This window comes from Pelobates fuscus, chromosome 4 (genome assembly GCF_036172605.1).
Source record: "Pelobates fuscus isolate aPelFus1 chromosome 4, aPelFus1.pri, whole genome shotgun sequence".
NCBI lineage: Eukaryota > Metazoa > Chordata > Amphibia > Anura > Pelobatidae > Pelobates > Pelobates fuscus.
In genome coordinates this window covers 375,687,249-375,711,387 of record NC_086320.1, presented here as the reverse complement: position 1 = coordinate 375,711,387, position 24,139 = coordinate 375,687,249, and the positions used below count along the sequence as shown (strand labels likewise).

Sequence of the window (24,139 nt, the reverse complement as noted above, 5' to 3'; positions counted from 1 at the left end):
TTACAGTAGATGGAGGTACAGTAAGTGCAGTAGGTATACAGTGTATGTATATTTTATTTATATAGCGCTAACAGGTGTACTCAGCACTTTACAGGTTACATTACAGTAGATGGAGGTACAGTAAGTGCAGTAGGTATACAGTGTATGTATATTTTATTTATATAGTGCTAACAGGTGTACTCAGCACTTTACAGGTTACATTACAGTAGAGGGAGGTACAGTAAGTGCAGTAGGTATACAGTGTATGTATATTTTATTTATATAGCGCTAACAGGTGTACTCAGCACTTTACAGGTTACATTACAGTAGATGGAGGTACAGTAAGTGCAGTAGGTATACAGTGTATGTATATTTTATTTATATAGCGCTAACAGGTGTACTCAGCACTTTACAAGTTACATTACAGTAGAGGGAGGTACAGTAAGTGCAGTAGGTATACAGTGTATGTATATTTTATTTATATAGCGCTAACAGGTGTACTCAGCACTTTACAGGTTACATTACAGTAGATGGAGGTACAGTAAGTGCAGTAGGTATACAGTGTATGTATATTTTATTTATATAGCGCTAACAGGTGTACTCAGCACTTTACAGGTTACATTACAGTAGAGGGAGGTACAGTAAGTGCAGTAGGTATACAGTGTATGTATATTTTATTTATATAGCGCTAACAGGTGTACTCAGCACTTTACAGGTTACATTACAGTAGATGGAGGTACAGTAAGTGCAGTAGGTATACAGTGTATGTATATTTTATTTATATAGCGCTAACAGGTGTACTCAGCACTTTACAGGTTACATTACAGTAGAGGGAGGTACAGTAAGTGCAGTAGGTATACGGTGTGTGTATATTTTATTTATATAGCGCTAACAGGTGTACTCAGCACTTTACAGGTTACATTACAGTAGAGGGAGGTACAGTAAGTGCAGAAGGTATACAGTGTATGTATATTTTATTTATATAGCGCTAACAGGTGTACTCAGCACTTTACAGGTTACATTAAGTAGATGGAGGTACAGTAAGTGCAGTAGGTATACAGTGTATGTATATTTTATTTATATAGCGCTAACAGGTGTACTCAGCACTTTACAGGTTACATTACAGTAGAGGGAGGTACAGTAAGTGCAGTAGGTATACAGTGTATGTATATTTTATTGATATAGCACTAACAGCTGTACTCAGCACTTTGCAGGTTACATTACAGTAGAGGGAGGTACAGTAAGTGCAGTAGGTATACAGTGTATGTATATTTTATTTATATAGAGCTAACAGGTGTACTCAGCACTTTACAGGTTACATTACAGTAGAGGGAGGTACAGTAAGTGCAGTAGGTATACAGTGTATATATTTTATTTATATAGCGCTAACAGGTGTACTCAGCACTTTACAGGTTACATTACAGTAGAGGGAGGTACAGTAAGTGCAGTAGGTATACAGTGTATGTATGTTTTATTTATATAGCACTAACAGGTGTACTCAGCACTTTACAGGTTACATTACAGTAGAGGGAGGTACAGTAAGTGCAGTAGGTATACAGAGTATGTATATTTTATTGATATAGCACTAACAGCTGTACTCAGCACTTTGCAGGTTACATTACAGTAGAGGGAGGTACAGCAAGTGCAGTAGGTATACAGTGTATGTATATTTTATTTATATAGAGCTAACAGGTGTACTCAGCACTTTACAGGTTACATTACAGTAGAGGGAGGTACAGTAAGTGCAGTAGGTATACAGTGTATATATTTTATTTATATAGCGCTAACAGGTGTACTCAGCACTTTACAGGTTACATTACAGTAGAGGGAGGTACAGTAAGTGCAGTAGGTATACAGTGTGTGTATATTTTATTTATATAGAGCTAACAGGTGTACTCAGCACGTTACAGGTTACATTCCAGTAGAGGGAGGTACAGTAAGTGCAGTAGGTATACAGTGTATGTATATTTTATTAATATAGCGCTAACAGGTGTACTTAGCATTTTTTGTAAACTGCAGATCTCCCCAGGAGTTTGTCATTGAACTCCAATAAATGCATCTTTGCTCTGTGTCTGATATAAAGCAGTATCTGGGAAAGTGTTGGCAGTCCTGAATCCCAGCCTGTGCTGACAGACAGTTCCAATCCAGCCCATCCTGCAGAGGACACAACTTCACTCCAAGGACAGATCACTTCTCCACTTGCTGGACAGATGGATTATCCATGTATGTCTTCCTCCTCTGTCTCTACAGGACTGTGAATCCCCCCCAATCCCTGCTGCTTGCTGGAGCCCCCCTCTGCTGTGTACAAGGTCAGTGAGTGAAACCCACAGATTGTGTGAATTGGTACATTGTTTGCCATTTCTATTTGAATTGCAAATCCCTGAATCTGTTGGATCTCAGCTTCTCCTCAGACAGTGACAGCCCCCAATGATCCCACCTCAGCAAAGGCATCCTCTAACTCCCATCATGCCCAGCCCACAGCTCACATGCCTGGCATTTAATGAGCAAACAGACCAAGATTTTATTTAAAATAAAGACAATACTACAACTTTTCATATCTGAAGGATTCCCTATTCTACCCAGTGACTAATTCTGTTATAATGGATGAGATCTGGATTAACCCTGTCAGTGCCATATTGCAAAACAGCCAGGGGGGCAAAGGTTTTTGTAAGGGCTAAAACATGCAAACCTATAACGCAAGGCAAAATAAACAACAAATGCATACTAATATGTGTGTGTGTGTGTGTGTGTGTGTATGTATGTATATGTATATGCATTATATATGTAAGTTGCATGTTTGCTGTAATACATGAGTTGTGTGTTTGCTGTAATACAGGAGTTGCATGTTTGCTGTAATACAGGAGTTGCGTGTTTGCTGTAATACAGGAGTTGCATGTTTGCAGTAATACAGGAGATGCATGTTTGCTGTAATACAGGAGATGCGTGTTTGCATGTTTGCTGTAATACAGGAGTTGCGTGTTTGCTGTAATACAGGAGTTGCGTGTTTGCTGTAATACAGGAGTTGCATGTTTGCTGTACTACAGGAGTTGCGTGTTTGCATGTTTGCTGTAATACAGGAGTTGCGTGTTTGCATGTTTGCTGTAATACATGAGTTGCGTGTTTGCTGTAATACAGGAGTTGCATGTTTGCTGTAATACAGGAGTTGCATGTTTGCTGTAATACAGGAGTTGCGTGTTTGCTGTAATACAGGAGTTGCATGTTTGCAGTAATACAGGAGATGCATGTTTGCTGTAATACAGGAGATGCGTGTTTGCTGTAATACAGGAGATGCGTGTTTGCTGTAATACAGGAGTTGCGTGTTTGCTGTAATACAGGAGATGCGTGTTTGCTGTAATACAGGAGATGCGTGTTTGCTTTAATACAGGAGTTGCGTGTTTGCAGTAATACAGGAGTTGCGTGTTTGCTGTAATACAGGAGTTGCGTGTTTGCTGTAATACAGGAGTTGCGTGTTTGCTGTAATACAGGAGTTGCGTGTTTGCTGTAATACAGGAGTTGCGTGTTTGCAGTAATACAGGAGTTGCGTGTTTGCTGTAATACAGGAGTTGCGTGTTTGCTGTAATACAGGAGTTGCGTGTTTGCTGTAATACAGGAGTTGCATGTTTGCTGTAATACAGGAGTTGCGTGTTTGCTGTAATACAGGAGATGCGTGTTTGTTGCAATACAGGAGTTGCATGTTTGCTGTAATACAGGAGTTGCATGTTTGCTGTAATACAGGAGATGCGTGTTTGTTGCAATACAGGAGTTGCATGTTTGCAGGAATACAGGAGATGCGTGTTTGCTGTAATACAGGAGTTGCGTGTTTGCTGTAATACAGGAGTTGCGTGTTTGCTGTAATACAGGAGTTGCGTGTTTGCTGTAATACAGGAGATGCATGTTTGCTGTAATACATGAGTTGTGTGTTTGCTGTAATACAGGAGATGCGTGTTTGCTGTAATACAGGAGTTGCGTGTTTGCTGTAATACAGGAGTTGCGTGTTTGCATGTTTGCTGTAATACAGGAGTTGCGTGTTTGCTGTAATACAGGAGTTGCGTGTTTGCATGTTTGCTGTAATACAGGAGTTGCGTGTTTGCTGTAATACGGGAGTTGCGTGTTTGCTGTAATACAGGAGTTGCTGTTTTTGCAGTACAGTAGGTGCATGCTTTCTCTCTCTCGCTGGGTGTTGAGGTGACTGCAGTCTCTCACTTAGCACTGCGGCTGGAGATCCCAGGATTGAGCTATAATTGGAAAGCGATGCAGCTGAATGAGCTATTCTCACTCGCATTGCTGGCATTGCACACTGTCCCAGGTCTTCGAATTCACTAACCACCGTAGTAGAATGCCCCAATGTGTCCTCCCAAGGACATCACGGCTCACACAGGAGAAGCAAGCTTTAAAAGCCTGCTAATTATTTTAGTGTGTCTGCTATCAGCTAAGTGGAAATGTGAATTGTATTTACAATGTCTCTCATGCTTGGTATACACGTTTATCTACTGGCAGTCGATACCATGTATCAACAACTATTTCATTAGTTACCTACTTTATTACACTTTGAAACTCAAAGTATTAAACATCAGTCCATGTATGTGTATCACGGATTGACGTTTGAAGTCCTATTCTAATAGTCAGACTTAAATTGAAGTTTCAAAATGCAATCCAACCTCGGGCAATGGACAGGATTCTAGTAGCCCCCGTACCTCCCTGCGCAGTGTCTTGTATATCCCAGTATGTGTAGACCCCCTACCTCTCCGTACAGTGTCTTATATATACAAGTATGTGTAGACCCCCTACCTCCCCGTACAGTGTCTGATATATCCCAGTATGTGTAGACCCCCTACCTCCCCGTACAGTGTCTTATATATCCCAGTATATGTAGATCCCCTACCTACCCATGCAGTGTCTGATGTATCCCAGTATGTGTATACCCCCTACCTCCCCGCACAGTGTCTGATATATTCCAGTATGTGTAGATCCCCTGCCTCCCCACGCAGCACAGTGTCTGATATATCCTATTCTGTGTAAACCCCCTACCTCCCCGCACAGTGTCTGATATATCCCAGTATGTGTAGACCCCCTGCCTCCCTGCACAGTGTCTGATATATCCCAGTATGTGTAGACCCCCTACCTCTCCGTACAGTGTCTGATATATCCCAGTATGTGTAGACCCCCTACCTCTCCGTACAGTGTCTGATATATCCTATTATGTGTAGATCCCGTACCTCCCCGCGCAGTGTCTGATATATCCCAGTCTGTGGATATCTCCCTGCGCAGTGTCTGATATATCCCAGTATGTGTAGATCCCGTACCTCCCCACGCAGTGTCTGATATATCCTGGCATGTGTAGATCCCCTACCTCCCCACACAGTGTATGATATATCCCAGTCTGTGGATATCTCCCTGCGCAGTGTCTGATATATCCCAGGATGTGTAGCCCCCTACCTTCCCATGCCGTATCTAATATATACCAGGATGTGTAGACCCCCGCCTCCCCTGTCTGATATATCCCAGTATGTGTAGACCCCTGACTTCCCACACAGTGTCTGATATATCCCAGTATGTGTCAACCCCTTGCCTCCCTGCACAGTGTCTGATATATTCCAGTATGTGTAGATCCCCTGCCTTCCTGCACAGTGTCTGATATATCCCAGTATGTGTAGATCCCCTACCTTCCTGCGCAGTGTCTGATATATCCCAGTATGTGTAGATCCCCTACCTTCCTGCGCAGTGTCTGATATATCCCAGTATGTGTAGATCCCCTACCTTCCTGCGCAGTGTCTGATATATCCCAGTATGTGTAGATACCCTGCCTTCCTGCACAGTGTCTGATATATCACACCCATGCAGTGTCTGATTAATCCCAGTATGTGTAGACCCCCTACCTCCCTGCCCAGTGTCTGGTATATCTCAGGATGAGGAGACCCCCTACCTTCCCATGCAGCTCAGTGTCTGAAATATCCCAGTATGTGTAGACCCCCAGTGTCTGATATATCTTGGTATGTGTAGACCCCCTATCTCCCCGCAAAGTGTCTGATATATCCCAGTATGTGTAGACTCCCTGCCTCCCTGCACAGTGTCTGGTATATCCTAGTATGTGTACACCCTCTACCTCCCCGTACAGTATCTGATATATTCCAGTATGTAGAAAAAAAGCTATCACCCCAACATTAAACGTGTGAATAGTGTGAAAAGCATATCATATAAATTATAGTAATATTAAACAGGACAACCTCCCACTGATCACCTCCCAGATGGTAATCTCACATCAACCAGAACAACATCAATATGAACAACAAAAACATATGGGATACGGCTATATAATCTAAAAGAGAACATAAAACGGAAATAGTGGAATACAGTTAAAAGTTATATAGATGCGCTGTTACTCAATGCACTCACAGAATGGAGGTGTTAACATCGCTAAAAGTGCGCCTCCACCGATGATGATGGGGGGCTATTAACCCACACCTCGGTCAAAGTATATTGCTCGAAAGCAGGACTCCAGATGAATGGTAAAAAAATGCGGCTTTATTATAAATAAAAGGTGAACAATCACCAATGTAATAAAATGCAAGGTACGGTCCTATGCGTTTCATCCAACAACTTAGGAATTCCTCAGGGACCTTGAAATCAATATATGTAACAATAGCATACAAAATAAAATAAAGCAGCCTAACCATTCCCACCCGCAAGTCCTCTTAAATAGGGCTAGTCCCTAAGTGGATAGGTGGTTCTGTGGGCGTGTTTCTTCCATCATTATCCGGTCACTGAAATCACCTGTGGATCTCTCATCCTCCTTCGTTCCAGCTGGTGCACGGACGACTGTTAGAAACCGGAACCAAAAGTGCGTTTCATTCATGGGTATAAGAACCAATATGGCCGTGCGTTCCACTGGAGGGTCAGCTGACAGAAAGTACGACCTCTGGTGGGTTCTTAGTGTAGATCTGCTAAAGAGCATTGTAATTACTCCCAAGTGATAACATTAGGTGATAATATATAGTAATGCTAGTAATACAATTCATATCTCTCACAGCAGTGGTTTGCAAACTTTTTATGTTCAGGGCGCCCTTAATATTTCAGTTTTTTTCCAAAGCATCCCAAGTCAAAATTTCTAGGTTGCATATCTGTACAGCGCTGCCGCATTTACTGGCGCTATAGTGTAATGTACAGTGTTGGTGTTTGAAGGAGTGCTTGTATACATTTATTGTGTTTTAATACAGGGGTTCTTGTACCCATGAATGGAATGCACGGAAGTGTTGAATGGAACGCACTTTTGGTTCCGGTTTCTAACAGTCGTTCGTGCACCAGCTGGAAAGAAGGAAGATGAGAGATCCACAGGTGATTTCAGTGACCAGATAACGATGGAAGAAACACGCCGAAGAAACCACCAATGGACTTAGGGACTAGCCCTATTTAAGAGGACTTGCGGGTTGGAATGGTTAGGCTGCTTTATTTTATTTTGTATGCTATTGTTACATATATTGATTTCAAGGTCCCCGAGGAATTCCTAAGTTGTTGGATGAAACGCGTAGGACCGTACCTTGCATTTTATTACATTGGTGATTGTTCACCTTTTATTTATAATAAAGCCGCATTTTTTTACCTTTCATCTGGAGTCCTGCTTTCAAGCAATATACTTTGACCAAGGTGTGGGTTAATAGCCCCCCATCATCATCGGTGGAGGCGCACTTTTAGCGATGTTAACACCTCCATTCTGTGAGTGCATTGAGTAACAGCGCATCTATATAACTTTTAACTGTATTCCACTATTTCCGTTTTATGTTCTCTTTTAGAATATATAGCCATTTACCATAAATGTTTTTGTAGTTTACATCCCAGTATGTGTAGACACCCTATCTCCTCGCGCAGTGTCTGATGTGTCCCAGTTTGTGCAAACCCCCTGCCTCCCCATGCAGTGTCTGAAATATTCCAGTATGTGTAGACCCTCTCCCTCCCCACACAGTGTCTGATACAGTCATGGGAAAAAGAAAGTACACCTTCTTTGAATTCCATGGTTTTACATAATCATCTGTTCCTTAGCAGGTCTTAAGATTAGGTAAATATAACGTCAGATGAACAACACGCGACATATTATGATGTGTCATGATTTATTTAACAAAAATAAAGCCAAAATGGAGAATACATGTGTGCAAAATTAAGTGCACCCTTACTGCTTCCAAAGGAATTAAGAGGATAAGTAGCAGACAGGTGCTGCTTATCGCATGCCTTTGATTAATTGATCATCAGCAAGTGTGATCACCTCTCTAAAAGCCAAAGTTTTAGCAGTTTGTTTGTCTGGAGGCTCATTCAGGTGTGTGTTAACACAATGCCAAGTAGGAAAGACATCTGACCTTAGAGAAGCAATTCTTGCTGCCCATCAAACTGGGAAGGGTTACAAAGCCATTTCCAAACAATTTATAGTCCATCTTTCTACAGCGAGAAAGATTATTCAAAAGTGTAGAAGGTATAGAAGTGTTGCCAAGAAAATGTATCTTCTCTCTAAAAAAAACATGGCAGCACTGCTTGGGTTTGTAAACTTGTATCACAACAAACCGCTGGACTTTTGGAACAATGTCCTTTGGACAAACAAGACAATAGCGGAGATAGTTGGCCATAATTCACAGCACCACGTTTGTCGAAAATCCAACACACCATATCAGCATAAACACCTCGTAACAACTGTCGAGCATGGTGGTGGAAGATTGATGGTTTGGACTTGTATTGCAGCCACGGGACCAAGGAACCTTGCAATCATTGAGTCGACCATGATCTCTTCTGTATACAAAAGTATTCTAGAGTCAGATGTGAGGCCATCTGTCCGACAGCTATAGATTGGCCGAAAATGAGTCAATACAATGATTCCAATCACACCATGAAATCTAGAATGGCTACAAAAAAACAATCAAAGTGTTGCAATGGCCCAGTTAAAGTCCAGACATCAACACGATTAAAATGCTGTGGTGGGACCTTAAGAGAACTGTGTATAAACAAATACCTGCAAACCTCAATGAACTGAAGCAACGTTGTGAAGAAGAGTGGGCCAAAATTCCTCCACAACGATGTGCAAGACTGATAAAGTCATACAGAAAACGATTACTTCAAGTTATTGCTGCTAAAGATGGTTCTACAAGCTATTGAATCATAAGGTGTACTCATTTTTTCACACATGGTTTCTACATTTTGGCTTTATTTTTGTTAAATAAATCATGACACTTGTGTTCACCTAAAGATGTATTTGCCTAATTTTAAAGAAAAACCAAAGATAGAAATAACGCCACTGCAAGCGCTCAGAATCCACACTAAATACCTAACGCGTTTCGGACCTACAGGTCCATAGACATAGGAGTATCTCACATACAGGGTACATCCCTTGAATAACCCACTCAATAAATAAAAAAATGAAAAAATGGAGAGCAATCTAATTTAAGACATTCTAAGGAACAGAGTGATTGTTTTTATATCCTGATATGTAACACCATAGAATTCAAAGAGGGTGTAATGTCTATTTCCCATGACTATATATCCAAGCAAAGAGATTTAACTCCTAAATGGCAGAGAACCGAGCAGTGAGACTGCATGGGGCATGATAGACACACCAAAAATGCTTCATTAAGCTAAAGTTGTTTGATGCCTGTAGTCAGGGACGTTTTAGCCGCGAGGCAAACAAGGCATTTGCCTTGGGCGGCATTTTGCAGGTAGTGGCAAAAAAAGCCGCCATCAAACGCCCAAGGCAAATGTCTTGTTAGCCTTGCGGCTAACAGACATGCCGGCGGGCTGCTGAGCGGTCGGGCGGCGTTGGCGGGCGGCTGCGAGGGAGCTCTTCCTCTGAGCTGTCTGCTCAGCTCCCTCGCGCGCCGCAGAGTGAGGCTGGGAGCCGGAATATGACGTCAGCACAAAACCAGGATACACCACTGCCTGTAGTGTCTTTTTTGTATGCAATTTTTGCATTTTTTCACTTATTGTAGGCAATACAATTTTATAATATTTAAGCACATGTACTTTTCTTAGGTGCACAACACACTATTGCAATAGCATAACGTGACCTGTTTATTTTTTGGCTAGGCCCTTAATTTCAGTGAAATGAAAGCACGGAATGCAATGTAGACAGTTCTGTACCTCTAGAATTGGGTGGGGGGATAGGGGCTGTAGTGGGAGGACATGGGCTGTAGTTTGGGGGGTAGGGGCTGTGGAGCATGGATAGTGGCAGTGGTGGGGATACAGTGGCAGTAGTGGGAGGGTAGTGATTGCGGTGTGGGAATAGGGGCTCTAATTGGAGGAGAGGAGCTGTGGTGGGTGGAGAGGGCTGTTATGGTGGGGTTAGGGGATATAGTGGAGAATAGTTCTACTAAATGATAATTTTATGGGCAGCACTCACCAAAAGATTGGCGCAGAGGACTCCGGTTCCGGTCCAATCCGGTCCAATATCACGAAAGAGAAGAAACAGTCCAGCACACCTGATAGTGTAAGTGATAATCCTTTATGCCAGTCTCTGCTTGAAACGTTGACAATTAGCTGAAACGTTGTTGCTATTAACGGGTGATAAGTAACAGGATATCACTTTAACTACCAGGTGTGGACGTTGCTTTTTCTCTTTCATTGTAATAAGTTCTGTCCTTTACCACTGACAGTTAGCACGGAGAAAGCAGACAGGAAAGAGGAGAAATGAAATCATATTTCTGCTTCTCATTATCATTTAGAACACTATCATGGAACGTTTATTTCCCAGACATTCCCACATAATGATGTATAACATTTAGAGTATCACTCTCACTAAATTCTGTTATTTGTTCAGTATTCGCCATCAATAGGCCAAAGCCAAAGGGCAGTTCATACAGAACGTGTGTATTTTTAATCCTTCTGGTTCTAAATCTTGGTCTTGGACATTAGTTTATTCTCGGTATTTTATCACAGAAATACATATCAATGGCACTAAACTTTGGGAGTCTTTAGTTCGCTCCCATCCACTGGCTCTCTGTCATCTGATCCCTGCCAGAAATATTCAGAGAGGGACGAGAAGGCCTGTATGTCCCACTTATCTGCTAGTGCAGCAGTCGCTGGCCTCTCGGGTTTCACTGTCAGAGAGAAGGTTAGGATGGACTCTCTGATAAACACTCTATCTGTACGGTCACAGGCTGCAAATTAAACACAGAGTAGCCTAACATAAAAACTCACAGCGCAAGGCGCACCTCGAGGGACTTCGAAGGATCTGCATAGAAAAGGCCAGATTATAAACCACCTCCAATTATCTCTGCGTATGTTTAAAATATTATTCTTATTAACCATTGTGGCTCAATCGACGCCCAGTCCTGGGGTCTATTTATTAAACAATCACTTGTTCTAGGTAGAGAAAAATAATTTCCGGACAAGATAAGCGAGTTTGAAAAATTCTCCAAACTTTTCTTTTATCAAAAACGGCTTCATTTTTCAATTATGTTTCTTACTATAATACAATTCAGTATTTAGTCAATAAGCCTCGCTGTGTAAGAAACCCGTGAACATTAGATAAAGGGTGTTTTTATTATTTTACATCCCATATGGGACGCAAAGTTCGGTGTTTCTGATTTATATTGCTGTGATGTACAGGAACAAATAACTTAAATATATTGACATTATGTTTGGATCTGAAAGGTAGTGATTATTGTGCTGTTTATGGTTTTCAATCAGTAAGTAATTCCCAGTAATTACAAGATTCAGGGACGGTTTGATCTCTCATGGAGCATTGAAGCACAAACATTTGAGTAGGTACCCATTCAGTAACTCACGAGGTATGTTTATTCTAGAAACTATTTGGTAAAAATGGCGCCTACTTTACAATGTGGTTCGTATAAAACATCTGTTCGGTGTCACGGAATTTGTGTAATTTATTGGTGTGAAATTCCTTAATCATAAATGATATAAAACAGAATGTTTCCTTTATCTCTCTAGATTTCGTTCCTCGTAACTGAGTTTACACGGCATCATGGGAGTTAAGACTGCATTGCCGCACTATGAGCTGGGTTTCTACGCCCTGATTGTGACCTGCGCGTTAGTTTATTCCTTGAATGGAATAGTCGAAGTGTCTAATGGTAAGATTTTTATTCATTTCTATAAATTAGGGGCTGATTAGAATTTAGAAACACTTACATATTCTAAGCCATAATAGCCACTAACCCATAGAAAGAAAGGCTTGTGATGTCATAGAGAGGGGCGGGGTATACATGCGCTATATTCTGGATAAATATAATATTTTGATCATTTATTTCCTATTTGTGTTTTATCTGTCGGAAACTATTTATCTCTAATCGTAATGGACCAAAAAAGATAGTATGCGAGTTAGGTACTAAAGTGAGGATTCAAAGTCAATTTCACATTTAAGGTCAAAGTAGCTGATTTGAAAACTTCTCTGAGTCAGGTACGCTTTCAGTTTGTTTACTCTGGCCTTATAATTAATAAGTTTAGTTAATAACTCTGCAGCTTTCCTCAGTTACAATGTTGCCAGTTACCTAATAGAAGCCATTCCTGTACTATACTGTTTGCCTCGGTCTTTCTGTTGTGTGATCTCGTCATTTCCTGAAGATAATGCTTTTTATCCAGGACTTGGGCTGAAATAGTTGGCAGGATACGATCAGTCATTACAGTTAAATGACTAGTCGAGGTTTTACCACTTTTGGTTTTCTTCCCATAGACACCATGAATCGCAAGTCATTTAGAGAGAGTGTCACGTCGGGCTGGCAGTACCTGGGCAGGAAAATGGTAAGACGCGATGTACTGTGCTGTTTGTCGAGGTTATATCTCTTGGCGAAAGGTTCCAGATTGCAATTTCCATTTCTGTTTGTGTGTCTCCTCCAGGATGCAGCAGATTTTGAGTGGGTGATGTGGTTCACTACATTTCGGAATTACATCATCTTCGCTCTTGCGGGGCATGTGATTTTTGCCAAAATCTTCTCTTTGATGGTCCCTCAGGTGGGTGTCTTACTAATGTTACACGGACACTGCGCAGGGGAGGGGCTCTGTCACCTATGGACTCACCTCAAACAGGGGAGACCTTACTGCCAAGCCTTAATAATTGGTATAGAATTCAATGTAAAAGATAAAAGAGAGAACGTTAATTAAATAAAACTCAAACTGAGCTGAACTGATGATTTTTAGCAGTATTTAAATTTACTAATTATTCTCACTCATTTACTAACATGTAATAAATTAAAGATTGAGCACTTGTAAAAAAAAGATAGACAGACAGATAGACAGACAGACAGACAGACAGATACATAGATACATAGATAGATGGATAGAGAAACAAAGAGCGATGATTCATTTTGTAACGCACGGGAGCACCTGGCATTAGGTCACATGTTTAGCGTCACAATCTCTGTTACATTCTGACTTACTATGTATCTCCTTATAGTACAGGTCCTGGGTTTACATGCTGTACGGGATGCTGACGGTCCTGGCCATTATGGGAAATAACTTCTTAATGCTGACACTGTCTCACTGCGCTGTCTTCTACATCATCTCGTTTGTGAAGCAGAAATGGCTGTGCTTTGCCGCTGGCCTTTGTAGTCTGGCGACCTTCCGGCTCGATATGTTCAGCTCCTGGCAAGTATGTTTTCTGGAATCACTACTGCTGGGTAGAATGAGAAATTCTCTTTATAAAACTTCAAAAGGGAATTCTTCACTAAAATGGGAATTCAAAGAAAATCCAACGTGAATTTTAAATTTAAAGCAGCTCTGTCATGTTTTTTTTCCATTTTTTTATTTCAATTCTACTTTGACCATAATGATTACTGCCCCCCCCCCCCCCCACCACACCCATTCCTACGTTCCTTTGTTATATTCATTATGTTTACTTCCTTCACCTTAATACCTGGGTGCCTCCATTTTGTTCTCCTCTGTCCATGATGTCTGCAGTTTGCCTCGTGTGGGATTATTTTGACTGTTGGATTGTGGGTAGATTAGCTTCTCAACTGAAATAATTATTCTTTATAAAGCGCCAACATATTACGCAGCGCTGTACAATAGTTGGACTAACAGATAGGTATTTGAAACAAGACAAATTGCTCAGACAAGCTTCCTGAAATGGAACTTAAGCTCCACCTATTGCCAAAAAGCATACTCCACATGAGGAAAAAAATAGTCCCAATATCTTCATATTTATAACTAGAAAACTAGAGAAAACCAAAAAAAAAATAGAGGAACAAAAAGGATTAAACTAAAAGCAAAACCTGCAAAGTGATCGAGCCGTTTTAAGCCACAAATTGCCGAACTGAATTTACTTGAAGGTTTTTACTATTTTGGCCAAAATACTCCCTAAGCCAGGGGTAGCCAACCGTTTAATACCTACCGCCCACTTTTGTATCTTTGTTGATGGTAAAAATTCCTTACTGCCCACCAGTGCCGCAGTAACTAATTTTATAAAGCGAGTGCGATTTGAAATTATTTATTTTTAAAGGATGTTTTTTTTTTTTTCAATGTATCATTTTTTTTCTTTTTTTCCCTTTTTTCTATTTTTGTCTGTGAGGTGCGGTTTGTGTGTGAAGGGTGTAGTGTGTGTGTGCGAGAGAGGGATGCAGTGTTGTGATGTAATTCCAGTAAAATACAAGTTTAGCAGGCTAAGATTGCCACAAGGCATATGTATGTATATGTGTTTGTAGTATCAGTTAGTTAATAACACGTAGCTAAGATACTGTCATCACTGTACTGACCAGGTGCAGGAATGTAAGAACTGGAATTACGCGTCCCTCTCCTTTGTATCAGATGAGCCACGTGGTTAGACCGGATGGATGAGTTTAGACTCTATTCATTAAATAGGTTAAGGGTATGTGTGGGTGTAGTTAATTGTGGGAGGAGCTACAGTGCTATATAAGGAATGTACTCTATGTATTCAGTACTCAGACTTTGCTGTATTTTGGTGACGCTAGTCCCTCTGAGTCCCGATCGGTGATCCAATAAAGAATCTCTTCCTTCCTGAAGAAACCTGTGTCCATCTCTCTGTGCTTGGCTTCCGTCAGTTTCTCCGGTATCATTTGGTGCATTGGCCGGGAAGCTCATCGTTCAACGGTAGCTGAGAGGCAGAGGCGTGAGACGGTCTATCTTTGCCCACGTTCTCTACGGCTGCACCCCTGAACTTCTGCGTGGACCTCCCTTCGTCTCGGCGCCACTGGTCTGTTGTCCAGGAGATCATCGGCCTCTACGTGAGAAGTGCTGGGGTGTCCCCGTCGATGAGTGTGAACTCAGGTTCAGGAACGAGGAGGTAAGATAACTGCTGTTTTAGACGGCAGGACCCGCTAGGGGTATACCGATTGTGCGGTAGGCCCAAAGGGGTTTTTGAATCTGTATCTGCCCCCTCTGTCGGAGGGAAGGAGCGAAGGCGCACCGCTCGATCGAACGCTCTTTAGTCAGACCGTTTGATTTGGTTAGTCAGGCGGGGTCCTGGTGTAAGATAGCCCTAGCCGGACACCGGTGTCTTGTCTAGACTAGCGTTCTAGGGTGTATATTACGTTCGCTAGGTCGGAGGGACCGGGAGACTAAGCGGCGCCTGTGTAAATTCGGTTCGCTAGTTCTCATCCTATCTGGGCTAAGTGGGAAGGCGTGTAAATTTGGAACCCACTAGACTTTTGATAGTACGACTAAGAGGCGCCTGTGTAAATTCGGATCTCTAGCTCGTTGTATAGTGCGACTAAGAGGCGCCTGTGTAAATTCGGATCTCTAGCTCGCTATGTATATGTGGTGATTGGGCAGTGTGGCTAACCAAAACGGGTGTATATAGTTTTAGGTAGTCCATTCAAGGTACTGGCCAATAGTTTAGTTGGGAATTGTAAAGGTGTTAACGATTGTTTTAGTAAAGTGTATATCTTGTTAGATAGCGCGAGCTCAGCCGTCTAGCGAGAGTGTTAATAGTGTGTTGCTGTATTATAGTGCACGGTACCATAACCCTGTATATTTACTGACATTGTATAATAAGTACTAATCATTGTCGTCCATTGCATGTTTTAACACCATAACCACTAATAATTGTATTGTGACCTTAACTTGTGCTTTGACCTATGCTAACCGTACTGTAACCGCTATTTGTAAAAGACGATGTTACTGGGTGTGTTATAGACGGGTAATTCGTATATAGAGAATTATAGCGTGGGTGACTGTGTAGTTACGCCAAAGGGCATAATATTGATTATATAGTGACTGGTGTAGCAGCTGTGTGTGTACGGGAATTCCCTGAGTGTTTATTGTTATGGTGTACGTTTCACTTGGTAACCATACCACGTGGTGCTGTTGCCAGAGGAAACGGGTGTGACTGTTGAATAGTACGCGTGTATAGTAATCGTTGTCGACGACGTTCCACTGTTAAATATGGGCGCGTCGCAGTCAACGATTCCGGATCCCTTAGGATGTATGGTTAAGAATTTTAAAAAGGGATTCAAAGTTTGTGATTTTGGGGTTAAGATGTCCCCTGTACGTTTGGTCACTTTGTGCACTAGGGAGTGGCCTACTTTGGTTGCGGCATGGCCGCCACGTGGCAGTTTGGATCCAACTCTGGTACAGCGCTTACACGTGGCTGTATCAGGTAGGCCTGAACTTTACGGCCAGTTTCCTTATATTGATTGTTGGAGACAGGCCGTAAATGACTCGCCAAAATGGCTCCGGACATGCCACGAGGAACAGTGTCGCCTCATGGTAGCTAGGACTTGTTCGTCCACTAGGGCTGGTGTTAGGCCCATTTTGGACACGCCCCCTGAGTCCGAGATCCCTTTGCCGCCCCCTTACTTTCCGGTAAGAGGAAGTGACGCAAATACAGGAAGTCCTGTAACCCTTCCCTCATTACCCTCATCCACTTCCGCTTCCTCCTCCAGTACAGGATCCACCCCCCCTCGTACTAAATCTCCCCTTCCGGAACCAGAACCCACCCCCATTAGAAACGAATATCCCGATTTGGCGCCACTTCAGACTTCCGGTCAAGCTTCATCTAGCTCGGCCCGAAGTGTTCTATTCACTACCTTTTCCCAAAACCAACCTCCCACATCCCCATACCCTATATCTCCCCGACCGGAACCCATGACTGACGCTTCCCTACGTAGCCCCATCCAAACCCGACAGTTGACTGGTGCCCAACAATTAAAGCACTATCAGATGCCTCTTCGCTTAAATCCCGGGTCAGCTTATATCGATGCCGCAGGTCAAATGGCACACGCTGACCCTGTCTTCGTATATGTCCCTTTCACCACTACCGACCTTTTAAACTGGAAGACCCATAATTCCTCGTATACTGAGAAACCACAAGCCATGACTGATCTGTTCACCTCAATAGTACAGACACATAATCCGACATGGGCTGATTGCCAGCAGTTATTAATGACTTTATTTAACAATGAGGAAAGGACAAGAATAAATCAAGCAGCCATTAAAGCATTAGAGGATAGAGCCCGTGCTTTGAACCAAGCTAATCCAGCAGCATGGGCCGCAACACATTATCCCAACACTGATCCCGATTGGAACGTAAATGGTGCTGATATGGTTCAACTCAGAGCCTATAGAGACGCTATAATTGCTGGCATGAAAGCCGGAGGAAAGAAAGCCATTAACATGTCGAAGACAGTTGAGGTGATCCAGAAAAGCGATGAAGCGCCCAGTGTCTTTTATGACCGATTATTGGAGGCGTACCGCTTGTACACCCCCTTTAATCCGGAAGATGCAGACAATTCCCGAATGGTTAACTCCGCCTTTGTCAGCCAAGCTTACGGAGATATTAAGCGCAAGCTACAAAAGTTAGAAGGGTTTGCAGGTATGTCAATCTCCCAACTAATGGAGGTAGCTAATAAGGTCTATATGAATAGGGAAACAGAAAGCAAGAAAGAGGAGGAGCGCAAGATGCGTAAAAAGGCTGATATGCTAGCGGTAGCGATCGCAGGCGTAGATAAACGGGGCCCAGATAGAGGCAATAATAGATGGAGTAGGGAGCCTTTGAGTAGGGATCAGTGTGCGTATTGCAAGGAAGAAGGGCATTGGAGGAACGAATGTCCGCAAAGAGAGCAGTACGAGAGAGACCAACCCAGGGCAGGCTACGGAAACTTTAGAGGCAGAGCGAGAGGTAGAGGAGGTCCCGGAGGGAGTAATGGTTATAGAGGGAGTAATGGGAACAGAGGAAGTGTTAGGGAAGACAGGTATATTCCAGCAGCGCAAAGGTCTCGCGATAGAGAAGGTAGGGACTTTGTAGGATTGGCTGACACGGTCATGGAGGACTATTGATACCGACCGGGCTCCATCCCCCTTGGTCGAGCGGAGCCTATGGTCGATGTATCAATAGGGGGGAAAAGGAGTGCGTTCATGATCGACACTGGTGCTGAACATTCAGTGGTGACTAATCTAGTTGCTCCTCCATCTGGAAGGACTATTACTGTGATAGGAGCAACTGGAAGAAGTGCTGAAAAACCGGTTCTTAAAAGTTGACTCTGTACATTGGGAGGCCACGTAGTAAAACACCAATTCCTTTATATGCCTGAATGTCCAGTCCAATTGCTGGGACGTGATATGCTATCAAAATTACAAGCGCAGATTACGTTCCTACCAAATGGAACAACATCCTTAAAGTTTAATGGACCTTCAGGTATTATGACTTTATCCGTACCAAAGGAAGAAGAGTTGCGACTTTATACAGTGTTGACTAGCCAAAACCCTAGGAGTGATGAGACATTGTTTAACATACCAGGAGTTTGGGCAGAGAACAACCCACCAGGACTGGCCCGCAATATTCCACCAATAAAAATTGAACTGAAACATGGGGTTTATCCAGTGAGCCTAAGACAATATCACATTCCGCAGAAGGCTAAGAAGAACATCCAATCCTATCTGGATAAGTTCATACGGTATGGTATCCTAAAATTCTGTACTTCCCCCTGGAACACCCCATTGCTGCCTGTTCAAAAGCCCGGCACAGATGAGTATCGACCTGTGCAGGACTTAAGAGCAGTCAATGATGCGGTTGTTAGCATACATCCAGTTGTACCCAATCCATATAACCTGCTTGCTTTAATTCCGGGCGGGGCTACTTACTTCACAGTCTTAGATCTCAAAGATGCCTTCTTTTGCCTCCGAATTGCCGCAGAAAGTCAATGTATTTTCGCTTTCCAATGGGAGAACGCTGTAACGGGCTCAAAACGCCAAATGACTTGGACAAGACTGCCCCAAGGGTTTAAAAATTCACCTACCCTATTTGGTTCAGCCCTAAGTCAAGATCTATTGGATTTCGAGTCCATCCCAGGAGAGTGTGTATTGTTACAATATGTAGATGACTTGTTGATAGCAGCAGTTACAAAAGAAATCTGTCAGCAAGCAACGCACGATCTACTACACATTCTCTGGAAGGCAGGATACAAGGTGTCTAGAAAGAAGGCTCAGTTGTGTTTGCCAACTGTCAAGTATCTAGGATTCCATATCTCTGAAGGTCAAAGAATTATGGGGCCAGAGAGAAAAGAAGCTGTCTGCCAAATACCAATACCCAAGAATAGAAGACAAGTGCGAGAATTCTTGGGGGCAGCAGGCTTCTGTAGGATATGGATTCCCAGTTATGCGATACTAGCAAAACCTCTGTACGCAGCCATCAAAGGTACAGAGCACGACCCCTTCTTATGGACCCAAGAACAGCAAACGGCATTTGAAGATGTGAAGAAGGCTTTGATGAGTGCCCCAGCATTAGGTCTACCTGATCACACACGACCATTCTACTTATATGTACACGAGCAAAGAAGAATGGCTGTGGGAGTATTGACACAGTACTTGGGATCATGGCAAAGACCTGTTGCCTACATGTCTAAGCAACTGGATGCAGTGGCCAGCGGACTTCCACCTTGTCTAAGAGCCGTAGCTGCAGCCGCCCTGCTAGTAGCTGAAGCCGATAAACTCACTCTGGGTCAAGAACTTTATGTACGAGTCCCACATGCAGTACAGACGTTGTTGGATTACAAAGGAAATCATTGGTTTAGTAATAGCCGTATGACCAAGTATCAAGCAATGTTGTGTGAAAACCCAAGAGTGCATTTAGAGACTGTAAACACCTTAAATCCAGCTACCCTTTTGCCACAACCTACTGAAAGTCAACATGATTGTTTGGAAGTAATGGATGAAGTATTTTCAAGTAGACCAGATCTTCGTGATTTTCCCATCCAGAACCCCGATGTTCAATATTACACCGACGGCAGTAGTTATGTGAAAGAAGGGATCCGCTATGCAGGATATGCAGTGACAACAATAGACAAGGTGATAGAAGCTCGGCCACTGGCGAAAGGAACATCAGCACAAAAGGCAGAATTAATAGCACTAACACGAGCGTTACAATTGGCTGAAGGTTTAAGAGTAAATATCTATACGGACTCTAAGTATGCGTTTTTAACCACTCATGCCCACGGAGCTTTGTATAAAGAAAGAGGACTACTGAATTCAGAAGGCAAAGAAATCAAGTACGCAGCTGAAATCCTACAACTATTGGAAGCAGTGTGGGAGCCGAAAGAAGTCGGTATCATACATTGTCGAGCGCATCTGAGAGGAGATGGTGATGTAACCAAAGGAAATCGGATGGCAGATAGTGCAGCTAAGCGTGCTGCTGAATCAGGAAGACAGGAGTATGTAGGGCATATAGCTGCTCTTATACCAACTCCACTGTCCCAATGGACTCCAGTTTATACAGCTCAAGAAGAGGAGTGGTTAAAGACTGAACCGGGAAAGTATCTGGAGAACAAGTGGTATCAGCTAGAAGATGGAAGAATAGTTATACCAGCATCGCTAGCGGTAGAAATTGTCCAAAATTATCACAACGGGACACATTCTGGGAGAGACAGTACTGAAGAATCTCTTAGAAAACATTTCTACATACCAAGATTGTCCAACTTGACTCAGGCCATTGTACGCAGATGTGTAACGTGTGCTAAGAATAATGCAAGACAAGGACCAGTAAAGCCACCAGGAGTTCAGTTTATGGGGGGACTCCCCATGTCCGATCTACAAATAGACTTTACAGTGATGCCTAAATCGGGTGGACATCGTTACCTGTTGGTAATTGTGTGCACCTATTCAGGCTGGGTAGAAGCATGTCCTACTCGTACAGAGAAAGCAGGAGAAGTTGTAAGATTCCTGCTACGAGAAATAATACCCCGATATGGACTACCCTGTTCTATAGGATCGGACAATGGTCCAGCTTTTGTTCACCAGTGCCTACAACAACTGACTCATATGCTTGGTATAAAGTGGAGGCTTCATACTGCATATAGACCCCAGAGTTCTGGTAAGGTAGAGAGAATGAATAGAACTATAAAGAACCAGTTGGCTAAAATGTGTCAGGAAACCCAACTTAAGTGGAACGTTCTCTTACCCATAGCTTTATTGCGAATCCGCAGTACCCCTACCAGAAGGATGGGCCTCTCTCCTTTTGAAATCATGTATGGGCGACCACCTCCCGTACTTGGTAACTTAAGGGGGGACTTGAGTCAGTTGGGAGAAGGAATTACCCGGCAGCAGGTTGTAGAGTTGGGTAAGACTATGGAGGAGGTACAGAAATGGGTACAAGATAGATTACCTGTGAATATTTATCCCCCTGTTCATAGTTATCATCCAGGAGATCAAGTGTGGATTAAAGAGTGGAATAATGTACCGTTAGGGCCCAAGTGGAGAGGTCCTTATGTTGTTCTCTTGTCTACCCCTACAGCAATAAAAGTAGCAGAAGTGACTCCGTGGATACATCACTCCAGGGTTAAACCAGCAGCAGTCGATTCTTGGCAAGTTACAGCAGATCCAGAGAATCCCTGCAAGATCCGGTTAAAACGCACTACTCAGTCGGAGTAACGAGGAATTATTGTGGATTACAAATTTTATTGTTACAGGTGTGAGTGAGAAGGCCATAATAAAGCCTGTCCGCTTACCATCACATAGTGTATAAGCCAGGAAAGTCTCGAAGGGACACCTGTGAAGATGAGCAGAACTCCATTCCCTGCAGCCCCTCACATCCTGGAAGCTGAGGTTCCATCGCACGGACGAAGACTGAGGATGAAGACGTCGAAAGAAGTGCTTTTGATTGTGTTTATTTATATGTGTTTTTATATTCAGGAAGGTAGAGGTACCGACACTCCTAGCTGTGAGGTATGCATTAAGACTACGAGAACAGGTAACCATATTTCCCAAACCCTAATTTGGCATTCACAATACGAATGTAAAGGAGAGGTATCAAGATGTAGATACCTAAATATAGACTATAGTGTGTGCCATTTAGGAGTAGGAGAACCTAAGTGCTTCAGTCCAGAGTATCAACCTCGTACAATTTGGTTGACTCTCAGGAATGGAGATCCTCAGGGGACCCTAATTAATAAGACGGTGTTAGAATCCGTACATTCTTCGGGTGTTCTGCTATTTGATGCATGTAAGGCGATATCAAGTGGTAGAAAACCGTGGAATGTATGTGGGGATCTTAGATGGGAGAGGACGTATGGGTCTAATGATAAATATATTTGTCCCAGTAGTAAAAATAAATATGTGAGTCCTAGATGCCCAAATAAAGACTATAACTTTTGTCCATATTGGTCTTGTGTGGGGTGGGCGACTTGGGGACAGACAGTAGATAAAGACATGATAGTGACTAAGTTGCCGACTAGCCCTTATTGTAAGTCTATGGAATGCAACCCAGTCCATATACTCATTAATAACCCCGACAAGTTCTTAGATAAGTATGGAAATTTATTTGGGTTTCAAATATACGGGACGGGTTTAGATCCTGGGACATTATTGTTTATAGGAATAGAGACTGATACGGTATCCTCCCAGACTCATCAAGTATACCATTCCTTTTACGAAGAGATGAGTATAGATAATAAGATCCCCCATAATGCTAAAAACCTGTTCATTGATCTAGCTGAAAGTATTGCCGGTAGTCTTAATGTTACCAACTGCTATGTGTGTGGAGGTACTAACATGGGAGACCAATGGCCTTGGGAAGCAAAGGAGGTAATGTCCGGTTCTGAGGCAGTTGACCAATTAATATCTTCACAAGCCGATTATCAGATGAGTGTTAGAGGTAAATCTGAGTGGAGATTAAAGACCTCCATCATAGGTTATGTTTGCATAGCAAGGAAAGGAATGATGTATAATACTTCTGTAGGAGAATTAACTTGTCTAGGGCAAAAAGCTTATGATGATGATACAAAGAATACAACTTGGTGGTCAGCTTCAAATGTCTCAGAACCATCTAACCCGTTTGCTAGATATGCCAATTTAATGGATCTGTGGTAAGAAAGCCTATTCGGAGCTGCCACAGGACTGGGAAGGGGCATGTGTGTTGGGTATGCTCAAACCATCCTTCTTCTTGTTACCGATTGAAACAGGTGAGACTTTAGGTGTTAAAGTGTATGATGTGAATCATAGGAAGAAAAGGGGACCCATAGAGATAGGCGCCTGGGAAGATGATGAATGGCCTCCCCAGCGTATCATAGATTATTATGGGCCAGCCACGTGGGCTGAGGATGGTACCTTTGGTTATAGAACCCCTATTTATATGCTCAACCGTATTATAAGATTACAGGCGGTGGTTGAGATTATCACAAATGAGACATCACAAGCGCTCAATCTTCTAGCGAAGCATAACACCAGGATGAGGACAGCAGTCTACCAAAATAGATTAGCCTTGGATTACCTTTTGGCAGTAGAGGGAGGTGTATGTGGGAAGTTTAACCTAAGTAATTGCTGTCTTCAAATAGATGACGAAGGGCAAGCAATAGCTGAGCTTACTAGCCATATGGTTAAACTAGCGCATGTGCCTACTCAGGTATGGAAAGGGTACAATCCAAGTAGTTGGTTTGGTAGCTGGTATGAGTGGTTTGGAGGGCTTAAGGCAGTGGTAGGTGGAGTCCTACTAATTTTAATGTTGTGTCTACTCCTGCCGTGTCTTATACCCTTAGTAGTTAGGTCTGTGCAAAGCCTGATAGGAAGTATAGCAGAGAGGAAGGCTGCTGCATAGATAATGGCCATATATAAGTATAAGGCTTTAGATCAGGGAGAAACTATGCAGGAAGATGAGTGTTAAAAGATTCACATCATAAGATAAGTCTGGTCTGGTTCATGGTAACCTGAGGTATATGCAAACCAAGGTTAAGTGATGCCTCAAGTAATTGTGAAATATCAGAGGCATCAAAGGGGGGAATGTGATGTAATTCCA

At 42.7% G+C, this 24,139-nt stretch overlaps 1 protein-coding gene across 1 annotated transcript in view; it reads left to right on the top strand.

Annotated features, from left to right (window-relative positions):
* Positions 1–2,060: 2,060 nt before the first annotated feature.
* The window catches only part of HHATL (hedgehog acyltransferase like), a 44,579-nt gene continuing 22,500 nt past the window's right edge, over positions 2,061–24,139 (top strand). Inside the window, exons 1-5 of the mRNA XM_063452791.1 lie at positions 2,061–2,288; positions 11,899–12,038; positions 12,638–12,705; positions 12,802–12,915; positions 13,358–13,552. Coding sequence (XP_063308861.1) covers positions 11,933–12,038; positions 12,638–12,705; positions 12,802–12,915; positions 13,358–13,552 — 483 coding nt within the window. The 5' untranslated portion in view covers positions 2,061–2,288; positions 11,899–11,932. The remainder of the gene's footprint in view (positions 2,289–11,898; positions 12,039–12,637; positions 12,706–12,801; positions 12,916–13,357; positions 13,553–24,139) is intronic.